This window comes from Anastrepha obliqua, chromosome 5, assembly GCF_027943255.1.
Source record: "Anastrepha obliqua isolate idAnaObli1 chromosome 5, idAnaObli1_1.0, whole genome shotgun sequence".
Classification (NCBI taxonomy): domain Eukaryota; kingdom Metazoa; phylum Arthropoda; class Insecta; order Diptera; family Tephritidae; genus Anastrepha; species Anastrepha obliqua.
The window spans coordinates 2,907,352-2,922,728 of record NC_072896.1 but is presented as its reverse complement, the minus strand read 5'-3'; the positions used below and the strand labels follow the sequence as shown (position 1 = coordinate 2,922,728).

Genomic DNA, 15,377 nt, shown 5'->3' with positions numbered 1-15,377 from the left:
ACAAATAAGAGAAAAAACAGGAAAATTAAATACAGCAATAACAACATAAGAAATAAACGGATTTCTACGGGTACTTTATGAGCCTCACTAAGCAGCTCGAAAACTATAGCAGCTTTATGTTATATGCAGTTCATTCATTTAAATAGTAAATCTGAAATTGTAGTAACTGAGGTCGGTGAGGCAGTTAAAAACCATTTAAGAATGTAACTTCTGTAGGTTTATGTTTTGCCTATATGCCAATTTATATGCCTATGTAGATTCAATTTGAAATGCAAAAAAAAGTTGTTTTGAATTTGTTTCTTACTTTCTTACACTAAAAGCCCTTGAAATGCCTCTTTGCTCAGAACCGCGCACATACCTACATTCATAAGTTCGCCTTCAATTGAAATGCATACTTGCGGAAACCGAAAACACAAAACCATTGAAATAACAACAATGATCACTTCAATTTGAAGTTCATGGTTAAATGAGTCAGCAACTATGAAACGTGTGGAGGTACTTTACACGTTCCCCTTAAATAAAACCCTATAACATCAACTGAAAATAAACTAAAAATTCATTTAACCTTTCTTTCATTCTCATTCCCGCACATTTTCTCAAGCTGGAGATGTCAATCTCGGAATCCCAGGAAACCGGTATTTTTTAAGTCCCAAAAATCCCGGGATTGCTTGCCAACTATTTTCGGCATATTTATTGTAATTCTTTATGAATAATATGAATGGAATTGAAAAGCACTTTGTCTTTACAACACTTTGTAGTAAAAGTCAGCTGGGTTTTTATGTTCAATATTCAACTCTTCAAATTACTGAAATCTTAATATTTAAATATTAGGAGTGATCGGCCAGCCATCCACTTGAGCTATGTATACCATACAAATAATAAAATAAAACTTTGATTTTATCATTTGAAGGTCAAACCACATTACACAGGTTATGATCCGCACTAAACCAACTATTGCTGACATTTTGTTTGCTGATGGTGTCCGGCCAGAAAATTCTACAGGTGATACGGAGGCATTTGTTGGGGAAGATTTGTAGCCTCTGTGCTGGAGACCAGCCATGACTTCTCACATGAGCTGAATATTCGCAATTTAGTGCGTCTGGAGATTTGCGAACTCGCCAATACTGTATGCATTCTCCCGAACGCCGCCCTTGGTTTGTTTAGCCTGGAGTTGACCAGTTCATCTTCATTCAATTTATTCAAATTATTCATTATTTATTGTCTCGTAGGAGTAAGTGGTTGCCAAATAATGAATATCAAAATCCCGAGACTAATCCAGGAATCCCGGGATCGTAAGAACCAAACAAGTTGGCATTCCTAACGCAAACCCTTCTTGCCATAATGCTCAAATAAGCCGTTTTTGTTGTATAACCAGGTTCGTTTAGTTTAACTCTCAACAACAACAATGTGCAATTGAAAAACTTTCCACTTTCAGCAAACAATAACAACTACTACATGCAATATAAGTAAATGCTGACTTCAAGTTGTTGCAATTGTCCTACGTCAACAAAAAACGAATAAACAATCGAACAAACACGAAATTTCGTTAAAGTTCCTTTTGTTTACATTTCCACTTAAAATCATTCAAGTACACTTCCGTGCGTTGTTATTGTTGTTATGTTTGGTATGTCGTAGAGTCGTCAGTCGTTTCCACTTAGACAATGTATGTGGCACGCGCGGTGTGGACACCGTTTTAAGCCTTAACTTGGGCTGAGGTTAATGGAAAAAGTTATGTCAAAGTTCACAGCCAGCATCCGAAAATATTTGAAGTGAAACTTTTAGCTTGCCAAAGCCTAGTTAGTTGAAATGGTTACGCTTAGAAAAGTTGAGTCTTCATGTTGTAATTAACATTCGCGATAAAACAAAGCGTTTTGGTAATCGGTCGCTGAGGTCGTGATCACCGCTCTACTCGCTTGGCAAATGCTCCATATTTTTTCTATCGCGAAAGAGTTACTCGCTTCATTTGTTGAGAAATATCAGGTGTGTACTAGCTTATAAAACTGTTTTTTCATTATTTCTCAATGGAGCAGAAGAAAGTCATTATTAAAATAGTAATCGAGCACGCCGAGAATTATTTGTATGGATTTTCTAGAAAAACACTGGGTTAGGTCGATGTACTCCGCACAGGTCAAATACTTGTGAAATAACTCGATAGGTCTGGCCTATAGAAGTAGGTCCCTTATTAATCTCTCTATTAGCCCATAAATACACCGGGCGTTGCCTAATGGCTTATTTCGTAGCTGCAGGAACGAGGAGGAAGTGGTGAAGATTGAACGCTTGCCACACTCTGGCTAGAGTAGCACATCGCTGTCTCAACTCTCACTTCTTGGGATATCTGACAGACTTTGAATTCGCAGCCACTCACAATTTTTCATGTTTTATTAGGGAGACAAAGTGGCTTCACCACATAGGGAACTAGAGGCGAAAACGTGACACTAAACAAGATACATCTAAGCCTACTGTATCAGTAGGCGTAGTAAAGAAGTGAGAGCAAAGGGCAGCCATGAAGAAGTAGAATGATTCCATCTCATCCTCCGAGATGAGGAGAATGATTCCACCTCATTCAAGAGATGAGGCTTTGTTCCACTCAGAAGCTCCCACAAGCGCCTCTGATTCATACGTGGCGGAAGGATCTCGCGACCTTGCAAGTTTATCTACTTTCCCAGCACTCGTTGGTTGAACCACAGCTGAGCAAACTGCAGATAATCAAGGGAAGCTCAATTCCTTCAGTTCGCGGGGAAACCACTTCACAATGTCTAAACCCATTCTACAATGTGTATCTAGCTCCTTCATCAATCAAATATCAATGACCAGATACCCTGTTGAGCCTGACATCAAAGTGATGCGATCGAGAGAGAAGCCGGTTATTCCCCGACCAGCTCACCATCATCGGGCTCAGGCCCCTAATTTCCGCTTGGCTGTCATAGGTTACGCCACGTTGTTGCCGTTGAGTTCAAAAGGTGCCATTTTTCAGCATAAACTTCAGCAGATTATGTGAAAACCAATGCGAGAGTGCCTTTAAACACTGCGAGGGTCAGGTTCTTCTCTCTACAGAAGATGCAAGTTTCATTGGAGTATATTCCCAGGTTAATAAGATGATAGTTCAATCCGTAATGCCCTATTTAATTCCATGCAGTATTTAAATGGGCTAAGTTAAAGCTACCTATCTTTGATTTCGATTTCGATAAACCCAGCGGATAGTTCCAGTATGATTTTCTTTGCAAGTTAGCTCGAAGATATTGGACTTCAATCATAGCAAACACTCAGATAATATGAGATGAACTTCTACAGACGCGTACAGGGGAAAATATTCTTTGATTTTAGGCAGAAGAGAGGAAAATCAGCGGTTTCACTATACAACCACCAGTGGATAAGCTGAAGTATTCAGGAAGAGATATAAAATATTATATTCCTAACAACTTTGGATGATCCAAAGGGCTTATCAAATTTAGTTTTTATATATAAAGAATTGATTCTAAAAATTAAAGAGCTCTAAGCTCTTTTTTTTTGGCGGGACACACTAGCAAGTACAGCACTCAGACACAGTTAAGTCGGGTTCTCTTTTTAATTAAAGGTTTGCCATTGCCTGTCCGTGAACGCAGGGGGAATAATTGGGGCTCTCGATGGCGTGTAGCCTTCATATGCCTACCGGAGAGGGACCCGGACGCAGGTGCCTGTTGTGTCTTCGGACATAAACGCGGCTCTCCCCAGCTACAGGGTAAACGATATGAAGTGTTACCTATTCAAAACACATAACTTTTTTGTGTGAAATTAGCTTTTATTGAGTTTAAAGACAAAATTGTTCAAAAATGATTACAATTTTAATATATATTCAATTAAGCTCGATATGACCACCTTTTGCCTTGACAATAGCCTTCAAACGGTCAAAAAATGTGTTGCATGCTGCACGAATGTGATCTTGAGGTATTTTGGCCCATTCTCGTATAATCGCTTTTTTCAGCGCATCCATACTGGCATATTTTTTAGTCCTCACCTTGCTCTCCAAAATGGACCAGATGGGATAGTCCATCGGATTTGCGTCTGGCGAATTCGAAAACCATTGTGTGGATGAAATGAAGTGTGGAACATGATTTTTTAACCATTCTTGCTTCACACGAGCTTTATGAGACGGTGCCGAGTCCTGTTGGAACGTCCGAAATGTTTGCGTGTCCACGGCTCTAAAGCAGCTTCTAAAACATTTTCCCGATATTAAGTCGCATTCACTTTGACACCAGGCTCGATAAAAACGATTGGAGAGCGTCCATCAGTGGTCACTGCGGCCCAAACCATTACTTGCGATGGAGGGAAATTACTTCGAGTGCCCATAAGTAGGCTCAAATTCTCGTATGAGCGTTCGGTCAAGTAAACACGATCGTTTTGAGTGTTGATGAACTGCTGAATTGGGAAATTTTTTTCATCAGAAAACACAATGTTAGGAAATTCGCCTCGTTCGTGCAGGCGCAACAACTCCTTTGCTCTTTCGCACCGAACTTTTTTTTGCTGGGGTGAAAGTTCGTGTGCTTTTTGGAACTTGTAAGCCTTGACCTTGAGCTCATTTTTTAATATACGTCGAATGCTGTCTTGCGATATTTTCAGTTCTTTGGCCATTTTTCTTCCACTTCGACGTGGATTTCGTTCAAGTCGAACCTTCACTTTCCGAACCATTTCTGGCGTTGTTGCGGTTTTTTTGGTTCACCTCCATAGCGTTTTGCAATGCTCCAGTATCAGTGTAACGTTTTATAGTGCGATACACAAACATTTTACTGAGCTCACGAACAATGGCTGGTTGTGATTTTCCAGCCAAATATATCGCAATCACACTATTACGTTTGAGTTTCATCACAGAAAAAAGAAATTCAACAAAACTGAGACGCAAATGCTTTTGACGCCTTATAAAAAATATATTGAACTGTCATTAGAACAATTTTGACGTTGATGTCAAGAGGTGTTTTACAGATACAAGCAGTGTGAAGTTGGTAACACTTCATATCGTTCTCCCTGTATTATACTTTTGTGGGTCCAAGGTAGAATTTCACCGAGGTGGGAGGATTGTGATAGTATTAATTGGTGCCATTTGTATAGCGGCACCTTCGAAATGTTTCTGAGATTTTGATTGAAACCTCCTTCAAAAAACAAAAAAATAAAAAATTGTGATTCTATTCATCCCTAGGCCCGTTATGGGCACATGGACACTCAGTATTGAGAAATTTTTTCTTATAATTGTCGCTCGTTTGCAGGTAATGTTAGAAAATAGTAATTTTATATTACGTATAAAAAATTTATTGTATGTATTGCGTTACTGTTGATCCATTTGCATACATCCAAATATAATCACCAAAAAGAGAAACTCGTTTAATTATTCGAAATTAAAAAATGTCTTAGTATAAAAATAGAACAGAAAAATGCGCACTCATTTATCTACATCTTTAGGAATATTACGCTTGATTGTGTGATAACACAGATTTACTTCAGCTTAGTACACTGCGTGTGTGTGTATATATGTATGGCTGTATGTCCAGATCCCTTTAAGCACTGTTTACATAGTTATGAAACTTCTGTATTTCATTGCAATTCGTAGAAAACAAAAAACGAACGGTTTCGGTCTTTATTTCTCGTCATCCACATTCATGGATTTTCCCTTGGTCTCCGGCACACATACAGTTATGAAGAGTAGTCCAAAAGCAGCAAATGACGCACAAGCCCACATTGTCGCTGACAAGCCGAAAGCGTGCATGAATGGTGGGAAAATTTTTAGCATAATGAAGGCGAAAAGACTCAGCAATGTTACGCAGAAGGAAACGGCTTTTGAGCGAATCTGCAAATATGAGATTGTGTTTGTTTGTATAATGAATTTATCAACATTTTCATGTACTCAGATATTAACTAGGTGTTATTTGAATATTCAATGAAAAAAGTTAACACACGTACACAGAGATAGCGCTTTATCAAAGTGTGCAAATATTTCCGCGTATTGTCCGGATGATAATTACCTTTGGGGGCAAAATCTCCACCAATACCACAGTAGGTACAGGTATTAAACCCACATTGGCAGTGAATATAATAAGCGCCATTAGTACAAGTGGCAGCCAGGAGTGGTATGCTGATAGATCCACACTAGTTTCCTCAGCCAAGAAGGCGTACATGCCGAAGGAGGCCAGGCAAGCACCTGTGGTGGCTGTGGAGATGATGAGCAGAATTTTTCGACCGTAGCGGTCTACCAAAGAGATGGCTATGTAAGAGCCAACAATTTGAACCACACCAATGATGATGGTATTCGTATCTGGGTGTATTTGCGTTTTGACAGCCACGAAAATGGTCGACATGTAACTGAGCAACGCAAAACTACCGGTGAATATATTAATGAACATCATTGTCATACCGATGCCGATGGCCTTCAGTGCCCCTTTGGTGACTGAAAATGAATAAGCAACATTAGGGCGCTAGTGAGACTTGCAAGTATTGACAAGTTAATTGAATGGAAATCGGAGATGGAAAACTCACAGAAATCGCGGATTGTTACCGCATCCGTTTGTGATTTTTGATGTTTAGCCGCACTTTTCAATTCCGTGAATTTGATGTTGAATTGTTCGATGTCCAGCTTAGATGAAGCTTTGTAATTCATATAGAACTTCAGTGATAACTCAGCTTGCGCTTCCTTGCCACAGTGCAAAAGATAAGGTGGCGTTTCGGGGAAGAAGGTTTCGAGTAGTAGATACAGCAAAGGCAGTAAGATCACCGCTATTGGTATGATGTGATATGGCACATATGAGGAGAGTACATAACCCGTCATCATGCCTATGTTGAGCGTGAGCGTGAACATTGAGGTAAGTCGCCCGCGTATGCTGCAGAATAATAAAGAGAAAGAGGAGTTTGTAAAATCAAAGGTAATACAAAAAATTACAACAATGAAACAAGAAATTCCAACTCACGTTGGATCGAGGATTTCTCCTAGGAAAATTGGTATTACAACATAAGTGCCACCACCAGTGATGCCAGATGCGAAGCGCGCAGCATAGAGGTATTCAATAGACGGCGCAAAATAGACGAGTAGCCATAAGCTCTAGAATTTTTTTTTTGAATAATTTGATTAATTTTAAACGTTTGCGCTCGCTCATGAATCGTTACTCACCATATGTGGTATAGCAAGCAAATAAATGCACGGCTTACGGCCGATTAGATCCAAAAGAACTCCAAAGATTATATTTCCAGTAAAACCTCCCGCACATACAAATGCACCCAACCAGGAGCTCTCCTCCACGGAGGCGGTGAAATCAAGCGGACTCTCAGTGGGCGACTGAAATTTCGCCAGCATGGGCGCGAACCAACCAATGCCGATGCCATTGCAAAATGTGATGATGGTAACTGGGAGAAGGAGATTTTAGAATAGAATGTCAATTAGAAAAAGCACATTTTTATAATTTTTTTTTTTAAATCAATCAAATAGCAGATTTATTTAAATGCTGGCATTTGGAAAAATTTTAATTGGGTTTTTATTTTCAGCACAACTATGAAATTTATACACATTTCACTCATTCGAAACACTCAGCTGGTGAGAGTATTTGAGAAATTCACCATAACCACACTTTCACCATTTCCACACTTATCCTTAGACTTACCACTTAGGGTCGCTAACAACTGGTTGCGAAATTCACTGCGGAATACGCCCTCAGAACGATTACAGAAGTTGAAAAACATGTTTCTGACTTGTTTTATAAGTCGGTGGATTATTTAGATTTTTTCTTTATTCATAAAATCTGTCTAAGTTTCAAAAATTTGTGAATTCTTTTACTTAAGGACAACTTCTTCGTCCTGTATAAATATTTTTAATTTCATCTATTTATTAAAATGAAATTTCCACTTGTGAACTCCATCACTGGCGGCGAAAAACTAACGGTTTACAACGAAGCTGCCAAATAATCATACACCTTTATAGGCAGTCGAGCTGCCCTCCGTGCATCACTTGTTTTTCTTTTGGGATATGCGTCTTAACTTAATCTAAAACAAACATCGCATTTCATCACAAAGCCCGAGCGAAGATTAATAGACAGTAGTCAGTTGGTATATATAAGATTGTATGTTTATAAATAAATACTCGTAGGTATGCAAACAATATTTTTTGTGACGTTCGCTTTTTCGCTTGTGGGACGAGGTGTAAAAAAGCAAACTGATTGTAAAAATGTCACAAATCTTGAGGAGAAAGTGTTTTACAGGGTCTTTCAAGTACGAGCTTTTCTTTGAATTCAAATTAAATGCCATAAGGGTATATACTTTATGAATTATGAATGATATGTTCCAAATGTGCGCCCTAAATAACAAAAGCAAATGAAAAATTAAATTTTCATAACTGTTTTTTGCACTGCTCAACCCATGGCATAGATAAAAGTATTCAACTTTAGTTTTTGGTTCTAAAAGCGAAAGCTAAAGGCCTCACCGTCCAAGGTTGATGCATCTTACGTACATAACCCTTGTGAGGCGTTGCTGCAAGAAACCTGGCATGGAGCGATTTATAATTTCTGAGCTGAAGACTTCCTCCATTACTTTGCTTTTGATTGCACAGCCCTGATCATATAGGGTGATCAATCATGAGGTGCTTTTTTCAATAGTTAAAAAAAACAAAAATGTAAATTATGTTCAAAACCTTTATTTATCATTTGAAAGGACATTCTTTGACATTTACTTTTTGAATATGACTTCATTCAAATGTTGGCCGCAACTACGCTTAAGGTGGTCCATTCTGAAGGTCCAATTTTCAATCACTCGTTCGAGCATTTCGACTGGTATGTCGTGAATAACACGCGTAATGTTGGCTTCCAGAGCTTCAATCGCAGCTGGTTTATCAGCATAGACCTTGGATTTCACGAATCCTCAAAGAAAAAAGTCCAAAGGTGTGATATTACAAGATCTTGGTGGACAACTCACAGGTTCTAAACGTGAAATCAGCTGCTCTCCGAAATGACTTCTCAATAAAGTCATTGTTTCACGAGCTGTATGGCAAGTGGCTTGTCACAGAACGCTGATTTTCATAATACAGTTGAACAATTTGTAGACGTTGTTGCGGTGTGAGTCTTTCCATGATGAAATGCCAAACGCTGTTCAACAAATCCACGATGACAGTTTGCCACAACTCGCGCGCGATCTGTAAAAAAAACGCAAATGAAAAAAACTCCTCTTAATTGATCACTAACCACTACTAATTCGTGTCCGTACGATTTCCACTCATATACACCGCCGTTCAAAATTATTTAGCACATCAGTTTTTTATACAAATATAATAAAGTAATTAATACTACAAAAACCCATATAACGTAGAGGTTTGAATTTTCATTTCCATCCAAACTTTAAATTTTTGTAACCAATTTTTTTCTGGCTATGCAGTTTTATAGCCACTTGCATTTTAGTATAACAAAGTGTAAGTTCCAGGTGACCACAGACTACCGTTGATTTTTGACAATTTTTTTGTTCGCAGTGCTAGCCTTTTTCTTTCCTTAAAAAAATCCAAGCATGCACTTTGTATGGAAGAAAAGGCTTATAAAATAAGTTTTTTTTTTTTGATATGCAATCATTCTTTTTGTGAAAAAACTCAATATAAAAAATTATGTTTTTCGAAAAAAAAAAATTATTCAACTGTTTCAATCACCGCATTATTGAATTTAATGATAAAATGTACAACTTAGGCTTTCTCTTGATTATAGTATTTATTTTTTATTTATTTAAGTTTACTTTTACAATAAATAAATATTCTACAAACACAATAGACTGGCAGAGTCTTCCTCTGAGGGCTTCCTCTGCTCCCCAAGAAACTTGAAAATTCGGAAAATCTTCCTTACTAAACAATCAGCGTCTATACTTTTAGTGAAATTTTCGATGCCACACCTGTTGCGCTCCGAATGTTGCCTTTCGAACTTCTTAGTTTATTCATATAAACTCTATCTGTGCCAAAACTTTAAGAAAAATAATTCTAAGCCGTTAAAGTGAGCGATTTTTGTGAAATTTATTGCTTTATCGTTGATCATATGGTATAATGCACCTTCTTTTTAAAGGCTCCTCACCATATTGCTGTAGATTTTCCAATGCCCAGATACGGCAATTCTGTGCGTTCAAGCAAAACCCTCCGATTTCCTTAAAGAAAATTAAGTAATTTTCTGCGCTGCCGTTCGTTATATGGTTCCAATTATTGCACCGACTTATAATTTTAGGGCTTAAAATTTAAGTCTGTGCCCAAAATTCTTCAGCTGGTGGTCGTCTTTCAGCGGAAAAATGATATTCTTTAATAATTGTTTCCTGTCTTCTATCGAGCTACTCGTTTAAAATTTTCGAATTCCAAACTTTGCAATTTAAATTTGTTTTAGAGTAGATTTTCTGCTTATTATCTGAAAGCACTTAAAAAAACTTACTCGAACTTGAAAGGCCCTGTTTTTTATTTAATTTTTCCGTGTGTGTAGGGTCAACAGTGGCCACGAAAAGCAAGTGAAATACCGCAAATGCAGAATCAGATATCAAAAAGTAAATTACAAAAATAAATAATAACAGTAATAAATAAAATAAAGCTATAATAAAAATAATAAGAAATGTAAAATTAATCATAATATTGATAATAAGAGTAATGATAGAAGAACAGCTGATTTTATTTTTTCATTCGCCTCAGGATTACAGTTTTTTGTTTGCTGCTGTTTGAATTCGCTTTGTTCACAGCTGTTAATTTTTTTTTACTTATTTGACGGAAAAACTTTAATTGCGAAATTGCGATTGACACTTACTGCTAATTATTAATTATTATAGTAGTCGCAATATTCTGGGTCAAATAAGCTCATCCATGTTTTAACAAAAGTTGCTACAAAATTTTTCTATTAATTTTATTTTATCATATTTGGATTTAGAAGACAATTTTACATTGGACATTTATTACATTTTACACTTGGACCAGCATTTTTTTTATAAAAAAACGTGATACGAGAAATATGAATTAAGAATAATTTTGCACCTAAAACACATAAACGACTTACTATAATCTAGAAATCTCCCGAATACGGGCAATTTTTTAGTTCTACTTTTAGAAAATATCATATATGTATGCCTGTGTTTAAAATAATAGGAGAGCGACTAAACCACTTTTAACTATTTTTAATTGTTATATTTTTATAAATGTATAGTACACTCGACTGCCCATAGAACCCATAGAACTCAAAGCTCCAAACTTTGTACAAAATTCACAAAAATGTAACGAGTGTAAAAAAGTACAACAAAATTTCTAACATCTTTTCAGAAATTTTAAAAGATTCTGAGTACTCAAATTTATCGTCCATTAAATTCTGGTGTAATAAAGAGTAGGTTTAAAGTGGCTCAACATTTTCGTTGATTTAAAAAAAAACCCTTTCACGCTGATGTGTTTTCTTCCATATAAAATTGTTCCGAACAATGCTTATGCAAAAAGATTGTTAAAAATGAGTGCGATTTCAAACATACACTTTATTATACTAGAATTGAAAGGACCTTAAAACAGAATATATTGACGTTATTTCAACATTTTGGTTAAATTTTGAAAAATGTTCAGAACGCGTTTTTAAATTTATTAAATTTTTGCACAAAGTTTGGAGCTTTTAGTTAAAAAGTTTTTATTATAGAATGCATTCTACTTTGTAAAAACATAAAAAAGAAATTAAATGCAAAACAAAAAATAGTTGAAACTTGGTTTTTCGTTGCGCTTCCATTCTTTTGTCGGACATTGTAATATTAAAACGTAGTGGACAAGAACAAAGAACTTTTCGGCCGCTATAATTTTAGGAAGCTTTATCCATAAACTAAATTTAGTAGAGGCAGCAGGCTTAACTCCAACTCATACTCACAAAGTAAATAAATAAATATACGCAGGTTATCATAGAGATAACAAAAGCATGGAGAAATACCCAAAATAATCGCACAGTATGGCGCTACAGCTTTTTACCGCTTGACTCTCACAGCTCTTTATTTTCATAACACCTGCGTGAAAAAAGTTGAAAATTATGCAAACTTTTTCTCAAACGAATGCAATGAACTGTGAGGTCGCCGCTAGCGAGGTCGCCAGCGAGTTGGCAAAAGGTGGTTTATTCACTCGAGGCTTCCGAAATCTGCTTTAGGTATAATCAAATCCGTGTAAGTACTGAAGTACATTAGAAAGCCTCCAACAACCTAAAATTTTTGGATTTCTCTTTATGGTAGTAGTCCGGTATAACGACCGAACTTTCGACGTTTTGTCATGAATCCTTTTTAAAAAGAAAATAAAATACGATCGTTTTAAAGTTTTTACATGTTTTTATTGGTGTTTTGAAGTATATAAAAAATTTGTTTAAAGTTAATTTTGTATTAATTTTTTTTTTAATTTTTGACGTCAAAGAAGAGTCTTTTAAAAAAAGATGAGTTGGCTCGTGGAAACACACAGCTTTCCAAAGTCATCTGAAATAAAAAAATTCAAAGAGATTATTATTCTGTAGACTATTTTAGGTCCCGAACCTAAAATATACATAAAAATAAAAAAAAAACAAAACCAAAATGGCGGACTTGTGAAAAAAGTTCTCAAAATCTAGTTTTTTTCTTCATAAATTGTTTAAATTAAATAGTTTATTATTAAAAAATTTAATGTTTTAAAGGTCCGGGATCTAGATATGTGTGTCTAGAATAACGGGTTAAATGTTTAGCCAAATCGGTTGAATAGTTTTGAGTCAGTGATTCCCCGAAATTTCTAAAACATGGTTTTGAGAAAAACTGGTTTAAAGTTTCGACAACAGCTGCTGCTGGCGTGTCACACGCTTTCATACACACTACGGCGCGCTCTCTTATTTTAGCTTTAACTTTAGACATAATTAAAATTTCTGTCTAAAATTTTTATAGTATATTTTTAAGATGTTTTTCTTCCGAAAAATGTAAAAAAAAAGATTCGATTTTTTGAACCCGTCACACTACTACCTTATGCGTGGACGATGATGAAATGTTTCAACACATTTTTTGCGAATGCAAAAATAAAAGAAATCGTTAAGAAATATGAAAACAGAAAAACTTGAATGCAATATTAGCCAACTCATTTTGGTCATTGAAAAAATGTGATGCAGAATTTAATAACAACGAATATGACAATAATACGAATCGTATGCCATAAATTAATCATCGTATAACCGGGCACAAGCAAGCAAAAGGCTTAACGAGTCCAAAATGGATCACAAACCAAATTGCACACTTTACAAAGGCCAAAATATTTCAAAACTTTCTCTAACAAATGTCGATATTGGAAGCGTAGGCAAGCTGCCTAAAGCCAAAAACGATAACTGATTCGACGCTGAATGCACCTAAGCCCTGGTTAAGAAAAATAAAGTTCGGCAAAGAATGCTAAGAAGGCTCACTAGAGAACCTAGGGAGACATATAAAGCCGAGAGAATTCTCGCCACTAAACTATGCCGCGCCAGGAAAAATTGGTCGCAAAATGCCGAACTTAAACCACTCGTGAAGGATTACCACAACAACTACAGTAAGAAAATCTACAAACTGACGCCCTTTTTGGCCTAAAACAATTATTCTGGGAATATTTTTGTTGAAAAATTTCGACCTCCATGGACCCTTCAAACTTGATAGTTTGCAGATTTTTTAAAATAAGGGTCAAAATTATCCACACGGGTAAGAAATATTGGGTTAAGTTATTTTACCAAACTATGGCCAGTACATTTTTTATTAATGGTAATCGTAGGCTACCATTCGAAATTCAGAGAGGGACGTAGGTTCGAATCTCGGTGAAATACCAAAATGAAGAAAAAGTCTTTTCTAATAGCGGTCGCCTCTCGGCAGACATTGGCAAACCTCCGAATGTATTTCTGCCATTAAAAAGTTCCTCATAAAAATATCTGTAGGTAACGCCATTAGTGGAACAACATCAAGACGCACGCCACAAATAATAGGAGGTGCTCGGCCAAACACCAAAAGGGAGATCAAATGAGAAGAATTTCTATAAACCGTAAGCAAAAATTGTGACGCTTAGCGACAAAACAGCAGGTGGTCCAAAATTCTACAGCTCTTCCTTCCTCTTAGCGACAGCTTCACTGGCGCTTTTCACTGTTAGCCTGGGTAGGTCGTAATTTTGTATATATAGACGTAAAAGCCAGATAAATATTTAATCCTTGTGTATACTTGCCAAAGCAGATATGAAATCGTATTAAGAGATACGGGCGGTACTCAGCTAACTCTGTTTATTAGAGTAAAATAACTATAAAAGTCTAAAAAAGTCTATCAGATACCTACTTTTAACGCCTACCAAAACAAATGTGGAACTTATCATGATTCAAAAGCATGCGAGATTCTACAATATCTAAGCCCGAACAAATAAAGAAATAAATCGACGTCACAAACTAATTCTGATAAAACCACCCGGCCATATACTGCCGAGATCTTTGCACACATTCCGAATTTGAGCGATTATTTTGTAGCATTGCTCTCATTTTTGCTTATAGACACAAAAGATTAAAATAAACGAACGAGATGGATCAGAAAAAAGGGATTCGGAAGACTCAACTTCCACCTTTGTGATGACATCACAGGGTCAGGTAATATAAATAGCGGTAATGATATGACAAGCAACCTTAAGATATATTGCTGCTTTTTGAACAAATAATAAATTTTATTAACATTGCCTTTGTTAAAATTTATTTGTATCTGACTGGAAAAAATTATTAAACGCTTCGCGCAAATGTACTTTGGGACTTAATAGGTCTGACGTATCACTCAATATGTTCGTCCTTTAAAATTTGCCCAATCTCGTGTGCCCTCCAAAAAAAATGTAGAAATATTTCCAACAAAGCAGTTTTGGTATGCCATAAAACCCATAAATTTGTGGCTTTTTATAACAAGGAAAGCTGCAGCAGTTCATCAGACATTGACAATTTAAGAAAATCTTTTTCGGAAAGTCAAAGTACATAAATAGCCCCCAATAAGCTCTTTTACGTATCAAACAATGAAATATTCCCCAGCATTGTTGTAATTATCTAATCTCATTTTCTACATCCATTTCAAAATGGAAATGTGCGGCTATGAATGTAACAATTGTAATCAAATATTTGAGTGAAGTGAAAACTTCTGGAAACTTCAGGAGGCAAAACCATTGCCGCCGAGTTATGTGTCCTTTTGTGTGTCTTGTCCGTTAGGTTTGCTCGTTCATCGGTTGCAATCAATTTGAGTAAAACTTATAACAAATTAACTCCCTAGTTGACGATAGTTTAACTCATAAAACTGTCTAAATTAGGGTCACATCGGTGCTTTTAGATGTGAATACTAAAGATGTGGTTAGTTTGCTTTTGCACTTTCATTGCCTACCTGGGTGAGAAAACACAGTGAGGCACACACATACATGCGCAAATTGAGTA

General features: G+C 36.4%; 1 protein-coding gene across 1 annotated transcript; it reads right to left on the bottom strand.

The window, feature by feature from the left end:
* Nucleotides 1–5,328: 5,328 nt before the first annotated feature.
* LOC129249413 (facilitated trehalose transporter Tret1-like) lies at nucleotides 5,329–7,882 on the bottom strand. The gene is made up of 6 exons (XM_054889217.1): nucleotides 7,617–7,882; nucleotides 7,130–7,362; nucleotides 6,930–7,060; nucleotides 6,502–6,842; nucleotides 5,991–6,412; nucleotides 5,329–5,815 (listed from the first exon to the last, which is right to left on the bottom strand). Exons 1-6 carry the CDS (start codon nucleotides 7,693–7,695, stop codon nucleotides 5,606–5,608), a joined length of 1,416 nt encoding a protein of 471 aa, XP_054745192.1. The 5' UTR covers nucleotides 7,696–7,882; the 3' UTR covers nucleotides 5,329–5,605.
* Nucleotides 7,883–15,377: the final 7,495 nt, after the last annotated feature.

Bases quoted from the DNA above. Each gene is read 5' to 3' on its own strand.
- LOC129249413 (XM_054889217.1), bottom strand. From the start codon at position 7,695: ATGTTTTTCAACTTCTGTAATCGTTCTGAGGGCGTATTCCGCAGTGAA. The intron at 6,843-6,929 runs GTGAGTTGGAAT...ATTATTCTGCAG, and splicing joins GGAGAAATCCTCGATCCAAC to CATACGCGGGCGACTTACCT. The intron at 6,413-6,501 runs GTGAGTTTTCCA...ATTCATTTTCAG, and splicing joins GGTAACAATCCGCGATTTCT to TCACCAAAGGGGCACTGAAG.